The following is a 23250-nucleotide window of genomic DNA, read 5'->3' as shown; positions in this document are numbered from 1 at the left end:
GCGCGGGGCACGACGGGAAACGTAGTCCGACCGCCCCCGCGGCGGCCCCGCCCACCGCCCCGCCCCGCCCCGCCCCTGGCCCCGCCCCCCCGCGCGGCCCCGCCCCGCCCCGCGCCGTGCCCCGGCCGCCCCCCGCCGGTGCACCGGGAGCGGCGGGGCGCCAGGGGGCAGCCGCCGGCCGGCTGCGGCGGGCACGGCTCGGCACGGCCCGGCACGGGCACCGGGCGCCCGGCACCGGGCAGGCACCGGGCAGGCACCGGGCACCGGGGGCAGCTCCAGCCCCCGGGGCTGCGGGGAAGGCGCTGCCGGCCCCGGGGCGGGCACCGGGCACCCGGCGGGGCGGCACCGCGGCGCCGCTCGGGGGGCCGGGGCCGGGCCGGGGCGGGGCGGGCGGGCCCGCGGCTCCTCCCCGCCGCCGGTCCGGGCGGAGCGGGCGCTCGGTGCGGGCGCTCGGCGCCGCTCTCGCCATGCGGGCGCTGCTGCTCCCGGCGCTGCTGCTCCCGGCGCTGGCCGCGGCGCGCGGCGGCACCACGGTAAGCACCCGCCGGGACCGGGACCGGGACCGGGACCGGGACCGAGCTCGGGCCGGGACCCCCGGGGCGGGCACCGGGGAGCGAGCGGGGCGCTGGAGTCAGGTGCGCGGAGCGAGCCCCGGGGGCAGCCCCGGCCAGGCGCGGCCGGGAGCGCGGTGGCGGCCGCGGGGAGCGGCGGGCGGGCGGAGAGGGGCGCCGCAACCGGAGCCCCGCGGCGGGAGCGGCCCCGGGACGGAGCAGAGCCGGCAGCGGCCGGTGCCCGGAGCGGCCCCGGGGCAGGAAGGGCGGTGCAGAGCCGGGACGTTCCCGGGCAGCCGGTGCGCAACGCCCGGCTCCGGGATCCGCGGGCGGAGCTCCCCGCGGTGCCCCCCCGGGGCCTGAGCGCAGGGCTCGGCTCTCGGCCGCCCGCGGGGCCCCGCCGCTGGGCACTCGCTCACGGCCCCGGCGTCGTCTCCGGGGGCACGTGCGGACGGCGTGCGGCGAGGAGGAGGAGGGTGAGGGTGCCCTGGGTGCCGCGGGTGCCCTGCCCTGGCACGGACGCCTTCCAGCCGCCGCACGCGAGGAGCGCGGCACGGCAGCGAGCTTCCCGGTGAGCGTTCTCCCTGCGGGACAGGACAGGTCCTCTGGCAGAGAGCAAAGGCCGGCTCAGAAGCTGGCCGGGCTCGTTGTCAAAAGCCCTTCTTCCTCCAAACGCTGGCACAAATTCCGTGCTCGCACGAACACTTTTGCAAGAGGTCTCAGAAGCTAAGCAGCGCTGGGAACATCACCCAACCCGTAGAGCTGGGAGCACGGAAACCCTCGGCACGGCGCAGGGATGCTCTCGCCTGCCGGCCGCCAGCACGCAGCCCGACCCCGGGGCTGCGGCCACCCCCAGAACGCCTCTGGGGGAGCCACTGGGTGGGGGTCCCCCGGTCTGCGGCAGGAGCCGCCTCGTGCCCCCCACGGTGCGGGGCTGGGCGCTGAGCGCGGAGCCAGGCAGGGCTGCGCAGGTTCAGCGCCGCAGGCGATGCTCGGAGGCAGTGACCTTCGCAGAGTGGGCTGCGCGGGGACCTTTTTTTAAGACTTCCTTGTTTATTGCCTTTTGTGTATAAATAGAACATATGGTTCCTGTTTAAGGAAGCCATTTAAAAGGCAGAGCGGGGTTTAATGTTACCGCCCGGGTGCAGGCAGGCGCGGTGCCCGGGCTGCTGCGCAGAGGTGCGTGCAGCGCCGGGCTCGCCGCAGCCCCAGCGCCCGCTCTCACCCACAGCCCGGGGCGAGCGGCTCTCGCTGCTGCTGACCCCCCGTGAGACAAAGGGGCTGCGGGCAGGCTGCCCTGAGCAGGGGCTGCTGCTGAAACGCGCGCAGGAGATCACTCGGTCTCCTGGTTTAGAGGTCGCTGCCTCTTGGTGCCGCGGGGGAGCCTTGGTTTGCTCAGCCCCCCGTGCACTGTGCAGCGTAAACAACCCGCGGCAGCGCTACGGGTGTACTTGCTGCGCACGGCCCCAGCCCGCACGCCCCACCTAAGCGCGACGCTGGGCCTCCGCGCGAGGCCGTTCCTCCCTGGAGCAGCGCTGCCAAGTGCGATGGGAGGGAACGCGCCGCCCGCCGCCGCCTGCTCCCACGGGAACGAGCCTCCGGCACGAGGAGCTGGAGCCGTGCCGCGCGGAAGGTGCTGGCGCGCGCAGGACCGCAGCGTGCTTCCCAGGGCTCGGCCGTCGGGCTGCGCTGGGGGTTGGCCTTGGGGTGCCGGTGGGAAGCGGGGAGCCCCGCACGGGCTGTGCCAGCAGCGCTGCCCTCCCAGCCCCTTGGCGCAGCCCTCGCGGGGCTGGCAGGGGGACGCACGTGCACGCGGGGACCTCGCGCGGCCCCCTGGGTGTGCAGGGATGGGGCTGGCAGCTGGGCTCCGAACCGTCCTGCCCTGCCCGTTCGCACAAGCGCCTGCGTTGCCACGGGGAGGTCGGAGGGAGCCAGGGGCGAGCGCGGGAGCTTGGGGACGCGGTGTTCGCCCAGGAGGATCCTGCTCCCCGCGCTGCCCTGCCCATCCCCGTCCCCGTCCCGCCAGCCCTCTGCCACCGCTGCCCGCGGCACCCCGCCGAGAGGTTTATGAGATCCTGGGAAATTTACAGCGCTCCCCGGCAGCCTGATGTTTTCCTCCCGGCTAGTGCGACCTTCGTTTCCCTATGAAAAGGGAGAGGGGATTTTTTTTGAAATGCAAAACGCAGGGAGGCTTCTCCGCAGCCTTGGGAAGGGCAGCCCCCAGCTCCCGGGGCCGGGGGAGCCGCCGGCACCGGGGCCCGGCCGGGAGCGCAGCGGCCGCGGGAACGCAGCTCCCCGCTCGCCGGTCCCGGGGCGCTGCCGGCGGAGCCGCGGGTGCTGCCTGCGGGCTGCGCCTCGGCCCCTTCCCACGGCGCGTCGTGCTCCGGGGGTGGGGGGGGGGGGGGCAGCAAGGGGGAAACTCAGCTCCCGGCCCTGCCCCCGTCTGGTTTCCCGAGGTGAGTCAGGCTGGCCCCTGGCTGCGGAGCCCTCCTGCCCCCAGGCCCCCGGCGCTGCCTCTCGCAGCCTCGTGGTGCGTGGAGCGGGGCGGTCCCCAGAGCAGGACGGTCCCCAGAGCAGGACGGTCCCCAGATGAGGACGGTCCCCAGATGAGGACGGTCCCCAGATGAGGACAGTCCCCGGAGCAGGACGCTCCCGGCGCAGCACGGCCGCTGCCCCCGCCAGGACCTGTCCCCAGCTCCCCAGGGCTCCCGCAGACCCAGCCGAGGTGGGGGGCCCTGCGCTGCCCCCCAGGCTGCGGGGACGGGCTGAGCTCACCGGCGGGCTTCTCCTGGCTGCCGGGGGCTGACGCGGGCACTGCCGGGTGCCCACGCGTGACGCTTGTCCCAGCCCCGGGAGCCGAGCCCCAGCTGCCGCCCGTCACCCGGGGGTTCTCTTCTTGGAGCCTCCAAGCAGCTCTGCATTTCCTCATTAATCAAGGCGCTCGTTAGGGCACTGGCACAAAAATGCCGGGGTTTGTGTGTGCAAGGTGTGGCCGGTGGCAGGGAAGCCTGGTGGGCAGGGGGAGGTTCCCTGTGGCCGCAGCAGGCTGCCCTCGGAGGGGCCGCCAGGAGCCGCGGGGCGTCCCCTGTCCCCGGGCTGCGACCCCGCTGGCTGCTCGGGAGCTGAGCCCCCGCGTCCCCACCGCTCCCCTGGGATGTGACCGAGGGCACGTCCGCAAACGGGCAGGTGCCAGCCAGCAGTGACCAGTGTGGCCGTGACCACGGGCGCTCTCCTTCCCCGTCACCCCCAGGCACTGGGGGCGTTTTCCCAGGACAAGCCCCCATGGGAAGTCCCTGGCTTGCTCCTGCCTCGCGCTGCCCCAGATCTCCAGGGGAAGATGTACCCGGCCGGCCGGGAAGGCAGCCTGGAGCACAGACAAGCTGCTTTTTCCAACTCAGCAGCCTGGCCAAAACCAGGCTGGGACATGGGTTTTCACACAGATGGGTGTGAGAGGGAACAAGCAGCTCTCACTGCTCTGCTGGCGTCACTGCTGCCGGCCGCTGCCCCGGGCTGGAGAAGCCTCCGCAGCAGCTGCTCGGCTGCGGCTCCCAGCCCTGCTCTCACCCTGCTCCTGACCAGAGCGTGGGCAGCACCAGCAGCGGGGCGAGGAGCACGGGACGGGCTGCCAGCTGCCTGCCACCGGACAGCGGTGCCCCTGCCACCGGGCTGCACAGCGCAGCGGCTCCGAGGAGCAGGAGCGGCCTCATGCCACGGTGCAGCCACGTCTGGGCACGACAGTGGGTGCTGGGTGACACACGGCCGTGCCCACCCGTCCCTCCAAGCCTGCTGCACCGGGGGCCTTGTTCCCAAGCACAGCCGGGGAGAGAGCAGTTCCTTATCTGGAAAAAACAGCCGAAAAGCACCCCGGGCTCTTGCGTGAGTCAGGGCCATGTGTGGAAACAAGGGAGTCCTTGACTGGGCCTGAGGCCATCGCGGGAGCCGTCCCCGTCTGGAGGGGCTGAGCTCACCCCGAGGTGGCTGCGTCTCATCACGAACAATCGTCCCTGTGTGGGGTCGGGGTGTGCAAGCGGCCCCCCCCGGCCATGCTGCAGGCACGCGAGGATGGAGGCGCTGCTGGCTCCTCTCGCCGTCAGCGCCGCTCACCCAGGTCCTGCCAGCAGCTGGGAAATGGCAGCAGGAACCGGCCCCGCGTCCCCAGGGCACGAGAGGTTCAGGCGGCCATGGGGGTGAGGGGCTGCTCGGGTTTTGTCTCCGTCACCATCAGATGGATGCAGAGAGGAGAGACAGGGTGGCCCGGGCTGGGCCATGCCCCACGCTCCCAGGGCACGGCCAGGAGCCCCTGGGGAGGGGGAGACCCCGCAGAGCTCGGGACTGCCGCGGGAGGGAGGCTCGGTGGCGGCGGGTGGCCCCGCGGGACCCCCAGCACCACGTCCCCCGCAGGCGCTGGGTGAGGCGGACCAGGTGCGGATGACCTCCGAGGGCTCCGACTGCCGCTGCAAGTGCATCCTGCGGCCACTCAGCAAGGACGCCTGCAGCCGCGTCAGGGACGGCAGCATGCGGGTGGAGGACTTCTACACGGTGGAGACGGTGAGCTCGGGGGCCGACTGCAAGTGCTCCTGCACCGCGCCCCCCTCCTCGCTCAACCCCTGCGAGAACGAGTGGAAGATGGAGAAGCTGAAGAAGCAGGCGCCCGAGCTCTTCAAGGTACCTGCAGGCCTGGTGGGACCGCGGCTGGGGGTCAGGGCCCCCCGCCCCGTGCAGCGGCAGGCCCCTGGGGGGGCAGCGGCGCGGTTCCTGCGCTGCAGCCGCAGGCGGGGAAGGGGACGCGTGGGGCACCCCGTGGGGTGCTGCCCTGTGGCCCCTGCCCCAGCCCAGCTCTCGCTCTGCAGCTGCAGTCCATGGTGGACCTGCTGGAGGGGACGCTCTACAGCATGGACCTGATGAAGGTGCACTCCTACATCAGCAAGGTGGTCGCCCAGATGAACACCCTGGAGGAGGTGAGTGAGCGCCGGGGCACCCTCCCCACTGCGTGCTGACAGTCAGCCCGGCAGCGCCCTCGACGTGTGGCCTGGCCCCGTCTGGGCACTTAGGACTTTTGGGGGGTGCCATGGGCTCCCCCCAGCAGGGCCGCCCCCCTTCCATCCACTCCCCTCTCCTCCCCACCTTCCCCTTCCCTCATCCTCCCCTCCCTCCAGACCATCAAGACCAACCTGAGCAGGGAGAACGACTTCATGAAGCAGAGCGTGCTGCACCTCACCGACCAGATGAGACGCTACGAGAACTACTCCGACATCATGATCAGCATCAAGAAGGAGATCTCCAACCTGGGCTACCAGCTGCTGCAGAAGGACGCCGCTGCGGTCCCTGACAGCAAGGCACAGGTACCCGACCCCCCCGCCGGGCTGCCCCCGCGGCGCTGCAGAGCCGAGCTGCCCCGGGGGTGCCTGCAGCTCCCGGGACTGCGTCGGGGCCGCAGGGGTCTGACCGGGGCTCCCCCAGGACACGGCAGCCGGCCGCGGGAAGGAGGCCGCGCGGTTCCCCAGTCCCCACAAGGCGCTGGCGGACAGGGCGGCTGCACGAGCGCCCAAGGAGAAGCCGCTCAAGCCCGAGAAGCCCAAGAAGGAAAACGCGAAGCGAGGCGGGTCGCAGCCCACGGCCAAGCCCAAGCCGCCCGCGCACCAGCAGACCGTGGTCCGGGGCATCACCTACTACAAGGCCGGGCAGGCGGAGGAGGCGCAGGGGGCGGCCGGCAGCCGCGGTGAGCGCAGGGCTGTTCTGTGGGGCAGGGGCCAGGGGCTGTCGCTGCCGGCACACCGAACCCTCCCCTGTGTCCCCACAGAGAGCACCGCCAGGGGGGCAGCTGTGCCCGAGCGGCAGGAGGAGAGGGGCCCCACGCCCCCCCCAGCCGAGAGCACCCCGTCCCGTCCCGGCGCACGGGCAGAGACCACCGTGCCCAGCACCACGGCTGCGCCCAGCACCGCCCTGGCCCCTCGCACCGCTGCCCGCAGCCCCCCCGGGGATGGGGCCGACAGCACCAGTGGCCCCGAAGCGCCCAACAGAGGTGAGTGAGCACAGCCGGGCTGCAGGGAGGGGGCACCCACAGCACCGCCCTGGCTCCTGCGGGCTGGTGGCCCAGCTCCTGGCCCTGCAAGGACTGAGCCTTCCTCCTCCTCTTTTTCCTCCTCCTCCTCCTCCCTCCCGCAGTGAAGGAGGTGGAGTGTGAAGGCACCATCAAGTCGGTGGAGCCCCCCACGGAGCACCACAGCTACGGGCGCAACGAGGGGGCCTGGATGAAGGACCCGGTGGCCAAGGATGACCGCATCTATGTCACCAATTACTACTACGGCAACAGCCTGGTGGAGTTCAGGAGCCTGGACAACTTCAAGCAGGGTGAGGCTGGGGGCCGAGGGGGGCCTCGCTTCCTGCCGGGCGCTGTGCCAGGCCCTGGGCGCTGCCTCCCTGCGTGGGGAGCGGACGGGGACCTGCCCCTGGTTCCCTGTGCCTGGCGTCCTGCCCGGCCCCAGGGAGCACAGGGTGTGAGGGGACGGGGCCACCCAGAGCTCTCAACACCTCCCGCCTGCCCGCAGGCCGCTGGAGCAACCTCTACAAGCTGCCCTACAACTGGATCGGCACCGGGCACGTGGTGTACCGCGGCGCCTTCTACTACAACCGTGCCTTCACCAAGAACATCATCAAGTACGACCTGAAGGAGCGTTACGTGGCAGGCTGGGCGCTGCTCCACGACGTGGTGTACGAGGACACGACGCCCTGGAAGTGGAGGGGGCACTCGGACATCGACTTCGCAGTGGATGAGAGCGGGCTCTGGGTCATCTACCCCTCAGTGGACTACGACTACTCGCAGCAGGAGGTGATCGTCCTGAGCCGCCTCGACCCCGGGGACCTGTCGGTGCGCAGGGAGACCACCTGGAAGACGGGGCTGAAGCGCAACGCCTACGGGAACTGCTTCATCATCTGCGGCATCCTGTACGCCGTGGACACCTACAACCAGAAGGAAGGGCAGATCTCCTACGCCTTCGACACGCACACGGACACAGAGGCGGACCTCCGGCTGCCTTTCCTCAACGAGTACGCCTTCACCACGCAGGTCGACTACAACCCCAAAGAGAAGGTGCTCTACGCCTGGGACAACGGCCATCAGATGACCTACAGGCTCCACTTCGTGGTCTGAGCGCCCGGCCGGGTCCAGGCACCCGGCAGCAGCCTGGCGCCGGCACCCGAGCTGGGCCGGGGCCACGGGAAGAGCCCGGCTCCCCCCCCAGGGCTCTCCCAGCCGGCAGCCACCGGCAGGGCCGGGCTGTCAGGGCCCTGTGGTGCGGGGAGCGCCCCGGGGACACCCCCACGACGAGGTGGCTGCTGAGGCTGCAGGGCCGGGTGCCACCACTGGCGGCTGGTCCGGCACTGCCTGCTGGAGGCCCCGGGGCTGCGGCAGGGCACGGGGCAGCCCGGCACCTCTCCCACCCCAAGCCGCTATATGCGGCCTGGCCCCGTGCCCGCTGCGGTCGTTGGTGCCCTTAGCACCCCCGGGACCTTGTCCTGCAGGGTGGTTGCAGCTCGGGCGCTGCCTCGCCGGCAGGAACAGCCGCTGATTGCTATTTTAGAAGATGCAAATAAGATGCCTATGCTTTTGCGATTCATTAGCTTGTTATTTAAATGCATTCGCAGGAGGCGTGCGCTGGCACGGAGCAGCCTGTCTGCAGCGCTGGTGTGTGCCCTGCGCCCTGCCTGCGCCCAGCACCGGGCGGGGAGGGGGCGCGTGGCCCTCCTGCGCTCCTCCCACGGCAGGGCGAGGGCCCAGGATTGCTTGGCTTGGTTTCTGTCATTTTAGAAGTGAACAGTATTAAAAAGTAACAGACGTAAAACCAGATTGTGTGCCTCCGTCGTTTCTCCTGAAGCCGGGATGGGGCGGTGTGGGTGCTCGCGGTCCCGCTCGGGGTGAGCCCATCCCACAGCCAGGCGTGGAGGGGCTGCTTGCATGCATGGGGGCTTCTCCCTGCACACGCTGGCCGTGCCCGGGGAGGGCACCGTGCTGCGATGCTGCTCGTTCCCACCCTTTGGCAGGGGGGCTCAGCCCGCCCCAGCCTGGCCCTGTGGGGCCCCGGGGTGGGCACCGAGGGGTCAGCACCCGCCTGCAGCACCCGGCGCGGCCACGGCTGCGTCCCGCGGGCCCCTGCCTGGCGGTGCAGGAGGCAGGCCAGGACCAAGAGCAGGGCCGGGAGCGCGGCCTGGCTCAGTCCTGGGGAAAAAAGAGGAATTTGCTGTTTCCAGGTCTGAGCTGCAGCCTGAGGAGGAACATCTGGGAGCCGGGACCGGCTGCCAGGAAATCTGTTCTCACTGTAACCTGGACACAGAGAGACGAGAGCAGCTGAGCGTGGGCATGGGCGGCAGCAGCTGCCCCAGCCCTGCTGCGAAATTCTGCAACCGTGGAGCTGCCAGGAGGCCCCCGAGGGGCCAAAGGGCGAGAGCAGCCCCCCCAGCGGAGCACACATCCTGGGCATGGCCGAAACGACGCTTCCTGCTGGAAACGCCCAAGGCGGGCACCTCGCACAGGCAGCCCGGCGCTGCCCTGGGACTGCGGGACGCCCTTCGCCGCCTCTGCTCCAGCCCCAGCCCGGATCCTGCCCCGGTGCCCCGCTGGCGGTGCGGTGCGGTGCGGTGCGGTGCAGCACATCCCTTGCTCATCCGCCAGTCCCCCGCCAGGGGAAAGGAGCTGGCTGACTTTTTTTCCCCCGGCTGGGTCTCTGCCAGGCTTTTATCTAACGATCCCCAGCAAATCCCTGTCTAAACAATACGGATTTCTGACATTTTTTTGCGGTAAAGTAAACTCCCAGCACATCTCTAATTCCAGGGCTTTGTTGTTCTTCTGCGGGGGCTGCCGCTTTGCCTTGCGCTGTCTTGCTGCGCCGGACCAGCGTTGGGCTTGGGGTTAGGGGCGTCCCTCGATCCCCTCTGGGAACGAAAACATCAGGAACAAAGCACGGCCCCGGCCGTGCCCTGGGGGTAGGCGCCGCACCCAGCGCCACGGGACCCGCAGGCACCTGCACCGAAGCGCCCTGGGGCCTGTCCCTGCGCCCCCGGTGCCCCCGGCAGCGCTGCCTGGGCCCGTGCCCGGGGCAGCAGGCGAAGACGCAGCCACGGCTGCCCGGGGAGCAGAGGATGCGATGAGAGGAGACGGTTTGGGGCCCGAAGGGGAAGGGAGTGGGGGGTCCCAGGGCAAGGTTAATTAAAACCGCGTGGCTGGAGGGCAGCGTTGCCTAATTGCAGCTGCGGAGCCTCCGGCAAAGGCGCCCCTCTGCGAGCACACCCTGGCTGCCATTAACACCACGATAACGAGAAACTTTAATTACACCCAAGTGACAGACATTTCACGAGATAAGTCCTTCCCCCGACGGCTGCTGGCATTTCCCCAAACCCTGCGGCCCCAGCCCGCGGCACCCGTGGCCAGGACAGCTCGGCGCAGCCCTGGGGGACACGCCGGTGGTTGGGTGACGCCGACCCCAGCGCATGGCGTCCCCAGGGCTTGCCCAGTGCCCGCCACCGCTGGGCCCTGCACTGGCCACAGGGGCTGTGGAAGCATCCCCGACCCCCGGCTCAGCACCACAGCAGCCCTGCCCCGCTCCTGCCTGAAAAAACACCAGCAGCGAGCAAAAACAAAGGGGCTTTTATCTCCCGGAGGGGTCATTATGCTGGGTTCTTCGGGCTTCCCCGGCCCCCCACCGCTCCATGATTTTTTCGCAACCTAAAGTCACCCCGATGCCTTTCTCCGCTATTGTGTGCCGGGGACTCCCCCCCGGCCGTGGCCATGGAGCTGCCCCTTGGCGCCTGCCCGGGGGCTGCCCACGCAGCCGGGACACACGGCTCGGGGCCATGTGAAACCTCCTGGGCCACTGCCACCGCCACGGGGTCGGGCTGCTTGCGCATGTGGGGACCACAGCCCTGCCAGCCCGTGGGCTGCACGGTGCCAGCTTGTGCTCGTCCTGCTCCTGCTGCTGGTCCCCAGCTAGGCCGGGCAGGACGGAGGTCCCAGCGCAGGACGCGGTGGGGACACGTGGCTGGGGACGGGCCGGGTTCCTGCCGCGCCAGACGCCACTGACTTCCAGACATTCCTCCTGTGCGTGCCCAGCGCCACCTCTGCTCATAACGTGATTAAGAGATTAAAAATCCCTCCACGCAGCAGCAAGCAGCAAACGAAGCTTGAGATGGGGACGCAGCGGGGTGGCAGCGCCCGAGGCCTGGTGCTGGTGACGGTAACGCGGCACCTGGGGAAGGGCGGCCGAGGCCAGCGGGGACGGGTGGCTGCAGGCACCGCGTGCCCCGTTCCACAAACACCCGCTGTGGTCAGCGGGGCGCAGGCGGGTCCTGGGGGGCTGCCCCCTGCGGGCCCCTCTGCCAGGGCAGGCGGTGAAGCAAGAAAGGCCCAACTCCCCCCTGACCCCGTCTGCTTCCTTCTCAGTTACCGGCCCGGCTCTGTGTGTTTGCGGTAGCTTTGCCTCCCCGCTGGCCCAGCTAATCAGGCTGGGGCCCCTGCTCAGCACAGAGCTGCCCGGGGCTGCAGGCACCCCCCAGGGTGCCAGCCCCATGGCGGGGAGCAGCCCAGCCCTGCGGGCAGCGTGCAGAGCAGGACGGGGCGAGGGCGCGGTGCAGGGGTGCTGAGCAAGGCACGGGCTCTGCTCCAGGCGTGGCTCAGCCGGAGCCAGCCCTGGCTGCAGCGTGGCTGCCGGAGGGCCGGAGCCTGCCCGGACCTGCAGTGCCGGGAGCTGCTGCCGTGCCAAGCGCACCTCCCGCCCGCCAGCTCCTGTGCTGGGCACCGCCGGGACCCGCTGTCGGGGATCAGCCCTGCACCACGGATCTCAGTCCTTGTCCCACCTCCAGCCCCCGGGGGTTTGGCTGTGCTGGGAGCCCCCAGCCCCGGCTGCTGGAGCCTCAGAAACAGCCAGCGGGGCTGCCCAAACGTCCTCCCCTGAGCGCGGCTGTGCCAGCACACGGCACCAGCCCGGCCCCAGCCTCCAAGACTCACCACACCTGAGAGGAGCCATCAGCTACGGGGGAGGCTGGCAGGGAGACGGGCACCAGGACGGGGCCACATCTGCCTGTGGGTGGCTCCGAGGGGACTGGCGCACGCGGGGCTGCGCGCCCTGCATGGCCCTGTGCTGGGCGTCACCCACCTGCCCTGGCCACGGACAGCTGAGGGTCGTGTGCCCATGGTGCTGCACAGATGGGACTGGCGGTGCTCAGGGAATCTGAGCCGGGGAATTGGGCCCTTCCCTCACTTCTTATCTCTGGCCAGAGCTGCTGACCCGGGGAATGAAGCAATGTGTGTCCGGCAGCAGATGGAAGTGTGTCCTGGTGCTGTGCCCACATTGCAAACATGCTTCAAAGCCAGAGCCAGCCGTACCGAGTGTCACATTGGTCTATTTTTATCGCCCTCCCTGACCCTTCCCTCCACACTGTCCCTGCTACGTGAGGGCCTGGGCGCAGCCCCTGCCAGCGGCACAGGAGGCATTCCCCGCTGCGCCTCGCCTGCAAGGGGCACGTCCCCGCTGCGAGCTGCCTGGCAGCCCCCGGCTCGCTGCACCCGCGGCTGGCGGTGAGGGGGGGGCTCCCCCCAAAGCACCCCGCTGCCCAGCACCAGGCCTGCTCCAGTCCCCCCCTTGGCGGGGCCGTGCTCGCGGCAGGGAGCTGTTTCTCTTGTAACCGATGAAGCCGCATCTGGCAGTGCAGCAGGAGGCTCAGGATGCGAATATCGACCAACCCAAACAAGGCTGGTCGGGCGAGCAGCAGGCGCTGCCGGCCCCCACACACCTTCCCAGCCCCCAGGGCTGCGCGGGGCTGCCAGGAACGGCACGGAGGGGAAGCCGAGGCACGAACTGACCCCAGGACCAGGGGGGCTCTGGCATCCGCTGAAGTGCCCCTTTCTGGGCTTGGGCAGGCACCGAGGGCACATCCCCGCACAGACACTGCAGGACAGGAGGGGGCAGAAGGGGCAGAGCACAGGGCATGGGGCATCCCCTCACCCCTCCCGCTTTGCCCTGGGCCCCACCGCCCCCCTTCCCTGTGCCGTATCAGACACCGTCGTTCCCTGTACCTAAAATAGAGCTGATGGTCCCCAGGGCCAGCAAAAGACAGGGCTGTGACTAAGTCACTGCAGGAAGCAGCGCAGCTCGGCAGGGAGCACGGCCTCACGCCCAGCAGAGCCACTGTCCCCAGGCCCAGGGGGCGGGGAGCTGCGTGGTGGGGCTGGGGGATGGGGGGCTGCTGGTCCCTGCCGGCACACCGGGGCTCCAGGGCTGGGGCTCAGAGGAGGGCTGTGCCGTGACGGTGCCCAGACGTGCCGGCAGCAGCTCAGCAGAGCCTAGCGGCCCCCAGGACCCCCGGGGGTGGGAGGCTCAGCCCCTGCCCGTGCCCCTCTGTGTGCCCTGACCCCATCGGCCCCCTGCGCTGGGACTCGTTTGGTGGGAAGGTGTCGGTGCCTCCGCAGGTCCCAGTGCAGGACCCGCAGAGCCGTGGGTGATGTGGGGCCGAGCCCTGCTGACCCCGCACGCCGCGGGGCAGGGGTGGGCAGCGGCAGGCGGCAGCGGCCGGAGGGAAGGGAGGGAGCCACGGGCCTTGGCGGTGCCGGGGCTGACTCACTCGCAAGTGGAAACACAAATCCGTTCCCAGGCTCACCGCTGCTGCTCCAAACCGCCCTGGCGAGGCAGCCGAGCATGGCAGCCCCCTCGGGGTGCCCTAAGGGCTGGACGGGGCCAGAGGTGATGCTGGGACAAAGCAACCACTCCCAGAACAGTCCCTCCGCCTGCTTGGGCAGCAGCAGCCCCCCCGGGCATCCCCAGGACCAGGGGGGATGCGCAGAGGGGCCACTCGGACCCTCAGCCCCCACTGCGAGCCCCAGGGCAGCCTCCACCCCTCCGTCGGTGTCGTGCTCCCGGGGAGCTCCTCTGCTTGGCCAGCCTGCGCTCTGCAGTCCCCGCCAAGGAGAATCTCAGCAAAAATGGGCCAGAACTAAAGAAACAATGCAGGACGCAAAACTCTTCCAGATGTCGGGGTTTGCTACTGTTCTCCCACGTGCGCTGCTGCCTCGGCCCAGCGCGCACACTGCCTGCTCGCAGCCCGGCCGGGCCTGCTCCCTCCTGCTGCGCACCCCGGCACTGGCCGGCTGGCAGCGGGGCCACGCCGGGGCCGGACGGTGCCCGTGCAGCGCGGTGGCCGTGTCGCTGCCTCTCCCCCCTGCCCGCTGCAGGAGGGGCTCCTGCTGCTCGGGGTGCCCCCGCACCTACAAACGCTCCCTCCCAGACAGCGCCCTGTGGCACGGCACGGGGGGAGGAGGGCCGCCCGCGCTGCTCCCCCGGCTGGGCTCTGCTCGGCCTCGCACAGAGGCTCCCTTCATCGGGTGCGCGGCCCGGGCTGGCAGGGAGTCAGAGGGCCCCGGCACGCAGCACCCCCGGGTCCGGGAGCCCCAGTGCCACCTTTGTCCGGGAGCCACCAGGACAGCGGGAGGGGGCCCCGCGGCGCAGCGCCTGCGTGCAGACACTGCCCGCATTCACGGGAGCAGCGGGGCCGGGGGCGGCGCGGGGACAAGGCCTCCCCCTGCCCGGCCAACAAAACCAGCATTCAGGGCAGCCAGCGGGCGGCTGCCCCGGGTGGACCTGGGCTGCCCACGGGGCTGGCGGGACGGGGGGACACAGCTCTGCCCCCCGGGCCGGGGGTGACGATGGCATCGCCGCTCGCACGGCTCCACGGTGGCACGCGGGGGGCAGCGGGCGCGGCCGAGGACACGAGGGCCGCGGTCACAGCCCCGCACGGCCCGCCGCGCCCCCACGTCCCCCGCTGCGTGCAGGAGCCAGGGCAGCGCCCAGGGGAGCCGCGGGGCTGACGTCCCGCAGGAGGGAGGCAGCGGGAGCAGCACCGGGAGCAGGGCCGGGAGCGCCGCGCTTTGTGTGCAGCGGAGCCCCCCCCCCGTGCCCGGGGCTCCCCGCAGCCGCCCCGCCGGGCCCCGGCCGCCGCCCCCCCGCTCCCCGCGGGCTCTGCCCGTGCCGCTGGTGCCGCCCCGCGGCCGGCGGGGACGCGGAGCCCGGCCGGGGCCAGCCCGGGCCCGCCCAGCCCCGCGGGACGGGGCAGCGGCAGCTGCCGGCAGGGAGGGGTCCGGAGGGGTGTCCGTCTGTCTGTCTGTCTGTCCGTCCGTCCGGCCGTCCCCAGGACCGCGTCAGCCCAGCGCCCCCCGCCCCGGCCGGGGGCAGGCAGCAGGTGCTCGCTGCGGCTGCCAGCGGGAGCCCGGCCCCGCTACCGCCCCCTGCCCCCGGGCCGCTGCAGGAGCACGGAGGCGGCGGCAGCGCCCAGGGCCCGCGGCCGGCGGCAGAGCCAGGCCAGCGGCTGCCGGGACGCTCGGCGGAGCGGGAAGCGGCACAGAGCGCTGCCGGCCCTGCGCAGCGTGGCACGGAGGGCAGGGAGCAGCACCTCCTGCTCCGACAGCTGTAACGTGCGGTCCTCCCCCTGCAGCCCGTCACTCCTGCATCCATTCAGAGAACCGCAGTAAGTTGCTCCCAATATTTTTAGAGTTTTTTGTCCACAGGATGTCTTCTGTAGCAGCGCAGGGCGATTCTGATGAAAGGGCAGGGCTCGCACGTTTTGCCGCCCTGCTACAGGCAGATGGAGCAATTCAGCCCCAGGATTTAATGCAGTGCCTGAAACGCACTTGGCTCTCCCGACACACCTGGTGCAGATTGTGCAAAAACTTACGGTGTTGTCCCCTATTAACTCCCGCAGCAGTGTGGCGATCCCTTTGCCTCGCACTCTAGGTTTCACAGCCAGGTATCTAACAGGTCACCTACTGCCCCCCTCGACAGGAAAGCACAGCACGAGAACCCCACCCCACACAGCAGTTACACTTTGCTCCACCACCGCTTGTGTAAGAATGCAGAAACAAAGTGTGCCCCTCACCCTGAACGCTGCACTGAGGGGAGCTCAGAGGGGCAGCGCTGAGGCAAGCTGAGCTTTCTGCTTTGTTGTTTCACAGGTGGACAGAGAAAAGCTTCTGAAAAACAGCAGATTGCAGCTACAACCCGTTAGATATGGAAGAAGGTAGACAAACTGATTTAACTGCAAAGTCGGCCTTGCTCTCAGCACAGCTGCACTGGAGACCTCCAGAGGTACCTTCTGACCTCAACTATTCTGTCTGGAACCGCACCTTGGAGAACCGCAGCACAGAATTAACAAATTCTCAGTAATGGCTTTAGGATGTTCAGAGGTGTCAGCTGCGAGCCACGATTCGTTTTTATCTGTGCAGCCTGGCCAACATGCTGAGTCTTCCCCGGGCATGAGGATGCTGTCCAAGCCTGTGGCTTCACCTTAGATTCTCAGGGCCTGGTACTTAAGCTTTCCCCCCCCCCCTCTTTTTTTCCCCCCTTTCTTTACTGAATGGTGGGCAGCATGTTAACAATCTGTAACCCAACGGCATCAGGCTCCTGGGACAGCAGTGCGCAGATCTGCATCCTCCCAGCGGTCTGCTTGTTTTTCTTCTGGAGGGCCACGCGTGCTGGGGGAAAAGCTCGTGCTTATCCCGAACAGGCTACTGCTGGCCACTGCAGGGCATTCAGAAATGGTAAGCAAAGCATTTTGTAACGCTGCACGTATTTCGGTAACGCATTAGCCTACAGAAGCCACAGCTCAACGCTCCAACCTGACAGCGTGCAGGGCCCGGGCCAGAGCTGTCAGGCTGCGCCTCCTTCACTGCCAAGTGCATCGTGTTCAGGTCCGCACTAAGCCCTTAATGAAGCTATCACACAGCCAACATTAGCGTCATTGTAAAGCTATCCCTCCTAATATCTCAATATATGGGAAATTCACTTTACCACACGTAATTAGACCTCTGTCTGGTTACGATTTGCTTGAGGCTTAAAAATCCTTCAGATCTACGTTGAGTTCAGCGAGCAGAATTAAGATCTTTTCCCTGAACAGAATCTGGATCCAATTGTGTGTAAGGACTCCCTGATGGGTAGAGAATTTCTCATGTTAGAATACATTAGCTATACTAACACAAACCATTACTACATCAATAACGCTTGGACAGCTCTGTGCAACTCTTCACTACATCAGAACCAAAAAAGGCCTTCAGAATCACAACTTTGGGTTCCAAAGAACTCCAGCAAGGGACAGAAAAAGAAATCATTTAACAGGTTCTGTGCCAGCTCCACAGATCTGTACTCATTTACCTGCTCTTCAGAGAGAAAAGATAATCGTAGGCTGCAAGTTACGTTAGCATATTCATTACCAATAAAAGTTCAAACAAGTTTTCTGAGAATCCTCTGACTTCTCTCCATAAAGCTGAAGACATCTTTATCTAACTGCTACTCAAAAGACCACCACTAACACCTTCCAAACAAAGTTCTATTTAATGAGACATACCCAGCCCATACAATTAAGAACTTTCAGTACGCTGCCGTTTTATGCCTTGATGGCATATTTCCGGACAGGGTACAAACGTTCTTTTCTCTGCTGTTTTTTGGTCTTCAGATTTTCTTCGTGCTTGTTTAACCTGCGCCGCATGGCACGAGTCTTCTTCGGCCGCAGATCCAGAGGCTTATACTTTTTGCCCTATTTTAAAAAACATGAAACAGTTGAGTTTAAAAGACTGCAATGCAGAGATCGATGCATGAGCTCACAAGGAGCTGAGTTACCTATAAAAACATTAGCAGCAGTACTTTAAGCTTCTTTGCACTAGAACTATCATTACAGTCTACAAGCTTATCGGATTTCTCTCCGCTGGGAAGCAGTAGTTGATACTAACTTCTGTACCAGTCCTACTAACCTTCACTCAGGTTAGAGGTAAGTAGTTGATCTTATGGGTCCCAATTTCCCAAGACCTTTTGAAATTTTCTTCTTCTCCCATTCTAACCAACCCACACCCCTAACAAGTATTATTCTAAAAACTACAGGAATGTGCTGAGCACGAGAATTGCTCACTCACCTGCAACTTAATAATTAAGATTTAGCAAGCAGAGCATCTGCATTTCTGGGAACCGCACCTTCAAGAAAATATACTAGACTTTCAGAGAAAGGGTGCTGCCCAGAAAACTCTCCTGGCAAAACATACTCACACTGAGCTTACAGAATCCTGGTTAGTCTCTTAACAGTATTTTAAAATGAACCATGATTAGAAAACTTTATACATACATGAACATTTTTTTCCTTAAGTTTAAAGCTTTAAAAGTAAGAATCTATAATGTTAGAATGCTTCTGAAATTTTAGCGTGTTTGAGAATAACAAAAATCACTGCGTAGGAAGTTCGGACTTACTTTGTAAAACTTTCTCAAGTTCTCCTTCTGAGTCTGATTGATCACAGTTAAGACTCTAGCAATAGATTTGCGCACCACACGGCTGCAGATGGGGGAAAAAAAAAAAAAGGAGGTCTCAGAACGCACCAAGGGACAACCACCACAGTTTTAAACAACCACGGAAAACAGACGACGGGGATATTCCACAACCACGCAGCTCGCACCGTGCCCGCTCTGCGCTGCGGCACAGCACCACCCAGCAGGCCTCCCCTCAGCGCCCCGGAGCAGATCCCCGCACACCGAGCCCCGGGCCCACACGCTCCCCTCCGCCCCCCGGCGCGGGCAGCAGGGGGCGGCCGGTCCCTGCCGGTCCCTGCGCTCGGCCCCTCACGGCCCCGTCCGGTCCCGGGCCCCGCTTACATCTTGGAGAGCTTGGAGGCGGCCCCGCCCGTCACCTTGGCCACGCGCAGCTGCGACAGCTCCACCTTGAGGTCCTCCAGCTGCTTCAGCAGCTCCTCCTTCTTCTTCCCCCGCAGGTCCCGGGCCTTGATCTTGGCCTGCGGGCGGCGGGCAGCCGGTCACGGCGCGTCAGGCGGGCGCCCCGCACCCCCTCCGCCCCCCGCCCCGGCCCCGGCCGCCCCCCGGCCCATCCGCCCCCCGCCCCTCTCCCCCCCCCCCGCGGTGAGGCCGGGCCGGGCCCGCAGAGCACGGGGCCGCCGGGCCGAGGCTCGGGGTCCCGGTGCCCGCGCGGATGGCGGCGGATGGCGGCGCGGGGCGCTCACCATGATGGCGGCGGCGTCGCGGCTCGGGCGGAAGGGCCGGAAGCGGCGCGGGGCGGGGGGGAGGGGCCGCGGCCCGGCGCCTACCAATGGGCGGCGGCGCGGGGGGGGGAGGGCCCTGAGCCGCGCCACACCCCCGCGGGCCGCGCCGTGGTACCGGCCGCGGAGGGCGGGGGGCGGCGGCGGGGCTGGGCGCCGGTACCGGGCTGGCTGGCCGCCCCGCCGCCCCGCCTCGCTGCTGCCCCGGAGCGGAGCCGGCGGTGCGGAGCGGGCCGAGGTGCGGCGGCCTCCGCATGGGGGCGGCGGGGACGTGACGGCGGGCGGGGGGCGGTCATCGCGGCGGGGCCGGGGCTGAGGCCGGGCGGGACGCGGGGAGGGCCGGTGCCGGTGCCGGTCCCGGAGCGGCGGAGCGGCGTTGGGCCGGCCCCGTGTGGCGCCGCGCCGCGTCCCCGCGCGATGGCGCCGCCGCTCGCCTCCCGCCTCCCGCCGTGCCCGGCCCCGCGGGGGGGCGAGGCGGGCTCCCGAGTGACGTCCCGCGGGGCCAATCAGGGCGCGCCGTCCCGCCGCTGCCTAGGCGCTCGCCCAATGGGGGCGGGGGGGCGGGGCGAGGCCGGCCCCGAGCGGCGGCAGGCGGCAGCCGCGCTCCGCGCCCCCGGACCTGGGCGGCCGCGGCCGGAGCCGAGGGGGGCTGGGGGCGGTAGCGCCCGCCCGGCACCGGCACGGGCACGGGCACCGACAGCGGCACCGGCACGGCCTCCAGGTGCGCGGGGCGGGGCGGGAGGGCAGCAGCGGCGGCGTGGGGCCGGGCAGGGCCGGGCCGGTGTCCCCTCGCCCCCCGCCTGCCGCCGGTCCCCGCGGAGAGGCCCCGCCGCAGGCCGAGGCCCGGCCCAGGTGAGGCGGCGGCGCCGCGGCAGGTGCGGGGCCGGCCCCGGCGGCGGGTGCCCGGCGCGCGGCGGGAGCGCGCTGCGGCCGTGACAGCGCCGCGCCCGGTGCCCGGTGCCCCGGCGCTCCCCCGGGGCCGGCGGTGGGCGCTGAGCGGCCCCCGGGCGGCACCTGCCTGCCCCCGGGCCCGGCCGCGCTCCCCCGGGGCTGTCGGCGCGTGGCGGGCTCGCCCCGCGGGAGGCGGTCGGGGTCCGTGCGGGGGGCGCGCGGGGCGGCGGGCGCTGAGAAACCGGGGGCCGGCTGGGGCCCGGCCGTGCCCCCCGGGGACCCTCCGGGGCCGGATGGGGGCTGGCTGGGGTCCGGCCGTGCCCCCCGGGGCCGGCTGCGCCCTCCTGCCCCCAGCCGTGCCCTCCAGCACCTGACGGCGGCCCCAAAGAAAGGCCGCGGGCAGAGGCGGCTGTCAGCTCCCAGGCTCTGCTCCTCCGGCACGTAGAGCGGGGCACGTTCGTGGCAGCATCTCCCTTGGGCTTTTGTGCCGTAGCGATCGGGCTCCGAGCTCGTGCCGTGTCTCGGTTCGGCAGTTCTAGCCCCCCCACCCCGATCCGTTATCGTAAAAAAAATTGCCAGGTTTTGCAAGAGCTGTCCGAACGCGAGCCGTGGCTCTCGGCGTCTCGTCTCAGCGCGGAGCAGCACTGTCGGACCGTAGGATGATGAAAACGCTGGGCGAAGCGGATCTCCCAGCATGCGCATGCCCTCCCACCATTCCTGCGAGCAGCGAAACTGCGGTGGTGGGAGCAGCCTTGGGGATGGCAGCAGGGGCCTGCCGGGGCTCTCGCCCTGGAAGTTTGCGGCTGCAGTCGCTGCCCGGCGGCCCGGGGTGAGCCCCGTTGTGTAACGGCCGCGACTCGCCGCGCTCCGGCGGCGCAGGGAGCGGTGAAGAAGCGTGACACCTGCTCCTAAATCGTGTTCTTGCTTCTTTTTGGAGTCGGTTAAGTCGGTCTCTTCTAAGATATTTTGGTAAACTGGATTATGCTTGTTTAAAAAAAAAAATGAAATAATGAGCTGCTTAACGAGAAGCGAAGAATATAACTTGCCAGTCAGTCTGGGCTGCCAAAATAATACAGACAGCGTACACAAATGTGATAGCCAGGTACTTTGCTCCAGAAAATATAAAAGCAATTATTCACAGAAACCATATGTAGAGGAAAAATATATTCCTGCTTTATAGAGACAATTGTCATCATTGCTTTATTTTGAAGTGCGGGTACAACGCACAGACAAAAGTCACTTGGTAATCCGCGTCCCTTATGAACACTGGAGGTTTTCTCACAAAGATGGCCGGTTGGGGTGAGCATGTGAGAACATGCTTACATCAAACGTGTGAGGACCATCCAGACAGTAGCACCCTGTGCTTTGTTCGCAGTGGTCACTAGAGAAACTAGGTCTACTCGTGATAAAAGGCTGAAAGTCGCCGCTGTGCTTGCGCCATGCAGCCTGTGCACGCTGCACCTTTGCATCGGTTCTGCTCTGATTTAGCTCAGCTGGCTTTAAAAGGAGTTGTTGATAAACAGCAGTGTAAATGGATAATGGAGATGAATCCGATCATCTGGACGCGTCGCTTTGGCTTGTCTTTTGCCATGTATGGTGACTTTGAGGCCAGAAGGAAGAGTTCTGGTGTGAAAGCCTGTTCTGAAGTGATGTTACAGTTAAGTCTTAGCTATTTGGGCAGTATTTGGAAGGGAAAAAAAAAAAGCAGGATACAGCCATCAGTTTTATCACAGAAATCTGTGTTGGTGTCTTTTTTTCACAGAACTCTTCATAGTTCTTTTCATAGAAATGTTTAGTTGGAGCGAGCTGTGCAGGAGGAAAACCAGGACTTCTACATGCAATTTTTACACTTTTTCTTTGGTATTCTTGCCTAAGAACATTCTGCGGGCTTGGCTCTCATAGCCAAGCTGCTCTCTTTAAGCACATAAGCCCTATTCTGGATATGTAGTTTTTAAACAGGCTGGAAACAGAGTTATGGAATGGGGTATGTGTTGCAGCAGAGGAAGGCTGTTTAAAGGAGTGCACGAAGCTGTACGTGGGAGCCGCATGGAGGGTCAAATAGAGGTCTGTTTCTGTAAAGTATGTGTGTTAGTTGCCAACACAAATATTACCTAGCAGTTTACATGTGCTGAGAGAGCACAGTACAGTCCTGCAACAGGAATAGAATAGAATAACCATCAGTCTGGTTCCCTCAGGATATCAGTCAAGAAAGGAAGTGTGTGATGCCAAAAAGCCTGGATGGAACAGCAGGTTTGGAGGACTCCTCGCTTGAAGGATTTTTAATTATTGCTATTATTATAATGGAACACAGACTAGAAGCTCAATTTTTTATATAATTAAGGTAGAAATCAGCAGAGGGATTTCTCTGCCTTGTGGTAGAGTAACGGTCCAGGAGCGGTTTGTGCTCTGCAGGGTGAATTCCCGGAGTGGTGACGCTCTCCGTGCAATTCCCGTGCTTGCTGGCAGCTCAATGCCAAACACCGTCTTGGAGGGAGGAGGAGAACTGAGCTGATCAAAAAGCTTTCCCGAGCTTGCACTGCATTCTCTCTTGTCAGGGTACGGATCCTGTTGGAAAGCAGCCATTGACACCTTGGCCAAGAACTCTAACAAGATGTAGCATGTGATGAGTCCTGCCCTGCAGGCTGGATGCTGGCCCCAACTGCCATTTGGACTATCTAGTAAATGGCTTGCCCTAAAGAGGTCTCCGGATTCTCTGCACCGCATTAACATCAAGTCCCATTGTATGGCAACCTTTCCGTTTTGAATTAGGAGTGTGTATAAAGGAGTTAAAACATCGGTCGTTTTCTGAGTCAAGAAAAAAAATTATCGTGTAGCTCGGATGCTTTTCAGGAACTTGGCCGCCGTATATGCGAGAGGCATGTGCTTTTCCACACTGCTTTAGGTGATGGCTTAGTTCAAGGGGGCCCAGCTTTGGCTCAGTCAACAGTTGTGTTGGCGTCGTGCCATCGAACGTGCATAAAATGGAGCTGACTGCAACTCCCTGCTCGCTGCAATATGGAGGGGCACCCCGCGCGTCCCGGGGCCCCGGTACGCCGTGCTGCAGGTTGTCCTGGCCGCGGGAGCGACGTGGGGATGCGCAGCCCTGCAGCGCGTGCTGCTCTGCTGTGACTCGGGAGCTGCCTTTGAGTCCCTGGGTTGTATTTTGGTGTCTTGTCATAACTGATGCGTTTCAGCCCTTACTGTGCCTGTGCTTCCAAAATCCTCCTCCCTTCTCGCAGTGGCTTGTGTGCTTTTCCAGATGTGCGAGGTTCACGTCTCATTTACAGGCTCTTCCTGTGATTTTGTGGCTTCTGCACGTTGCCACCAAATCAAGATAAAACACAACTGGCATTTTAGCTGCTCCAAGCACATTGTGTGTAAATAAACCACTAAATAGTTGAGCTTGTGAAATGTAAATACACACAGCTCAACCCGCCGCAGCTGATGGTGTTTTTCTCTCTCTCCTCTTCCCCTCCCACCCCTGCCAAGAGTAGGCTAGCCTGATGTTCTTTTTTTCTCCTGCTCTTTCATACAAAGCAAATGACTGCTAAGCACCATGTAGGTGGTATACAGGCACCACTGCAGAGTCACGATTTGAATTAAACGTGGACGAAAGGAAGTAGGTGCATCCTCTTCCATGCTGCTTCTGAACCATCTTCTGGGGATTCCTGGACTCTGGTGACCCAGAGGCTCTGCCTCAGCCTGACTTCGGGCTTGGGCTCGTTTTCAGCTGTGAGCTGGTTA

At 65.9% G+C, this 23250-nt stretch overlaps 3 protein-coding genes across 3 annotated transcripts in view; 2 read left to right on the top strand and 1 right to left on the bottom strand.

The window, feature by feature from the left end:
• The first annotated feature begins 196 nt into the window (after nt 1-196).
• OLFML2A (olfactomedin like 2A) lies at nt 197-8397 on the top strand. Its single transcript, XM_066980729.1, has 8 exons — nt 197-533; nt 4953-5216; nt 5402-5509; nt 5708-5893; nt 6012-6270; nt 6352-6573; nt 6717-6902; nt 7100-8397. The coding sequence occupies exons 1-8, from the start codon at nt 468-470 to the stop codon at nt 7699-7701; spliced, it is 1893 nt and encodes a 630-aa protein (XP_066836830.1). The 5' UTR covers nt 197-467; the 3' UTR covers nt 7702-8397.
• Nucleotides 8398-16896: 8499 nt separating this feature from the next.
• Nucleotides 16897-18711, bottom strand: RPL35 (ribosomal protein L35). Its single transcript, XM_066980626.1, has 4 exons — nt 18580-18711; nt 18218-18354; nt 17819-17900; nt 16897-17117 (listed from the first exon to the last, which is right to left on the bottom strand). Exons 1-4 carry the CDS (start codon nt 18580-18582, stop codon nt 16968-16970), a joined length of 372 nt encoding a protein of 123 aa, XP_066836727.1. The 5' UTR covers nt 18583-18711; the 3' UTR covers nt 16897-16967.
• A 625-nt stretch (nt 18712-19336) lies between these two features.
• Nucleotides 19337-23250, top strand: part of SCAI (suppressor of cancer cell invasion) — a 42683-nt gene continuing 38769 nt past the window's right edge. Inside the window, exon 1 of the mRNA XM_066980625.1 lies at nt 19337-19467. The gene's annotated coding sequence lies outside the window, so the exon portion shown is untranslated. The remainder of the gene's footprint in view (nt 19468-23250) is intronic.

Source organism: Anser cygnoides, chromosome 20 (assembly GCF_040182565.1).
Source record: "Anser cygnoides isolate HZ-2024a breed goose chromosome 20, Taihu_goose_T2T_genome, whole genome shotgun sequence".
Taxonomy (NCBI): domain Eukaryota; kingdom Metazoa; phylum Chordata; class Aves; order Anseriformes; family Anatidae; genus Anser; species Anser cygnoides.
Note: the sequence above shows the minus strand (reverse complement) of the source record. Positions and strands in the feature narration are given on the sequence as shown.

Coding starts and splice junctions, on each gene's coding strand:
- OLFML2A (XM_066980729.1), top strand. CDS start 468: ATGCGGGCGCTGCTGCTCCCGGCGCTGCTGCTCCCGGCGCTGGCCGCG. Junction 5,894..6,011: donor TCCCTGACAGCAAGGCACAG/GTACCCGACCCC, acceptor GGGCTCCCCCAG/GACACGGCAGCCGGCCGCGG. Junction 6,574..6,716: donor CCCCGAAGCGCCCAACAGAG/GTGAGTGAGCAC, acceptor TCCCTCCCGCAG/TGAAGGAGGTGGAGTGTGAA.
- RPL35 (XM_066980626.1), bottom strand. Junction 17,901..18,217: donor GCCTCCAAGCTCTCCAAGAT/GTAAGCGGGGCC, acceptor CCCCATCTGCAG/CCGTGTGGTGCGCAAATCTA. Junction 17,118..17,818: donor ACTTGAGAAAGTTTTACAAA/GTAAGTCCGAAC, acceptor TTTTTAAAATAG/GGCAAAAAGTATAAGCCTCT.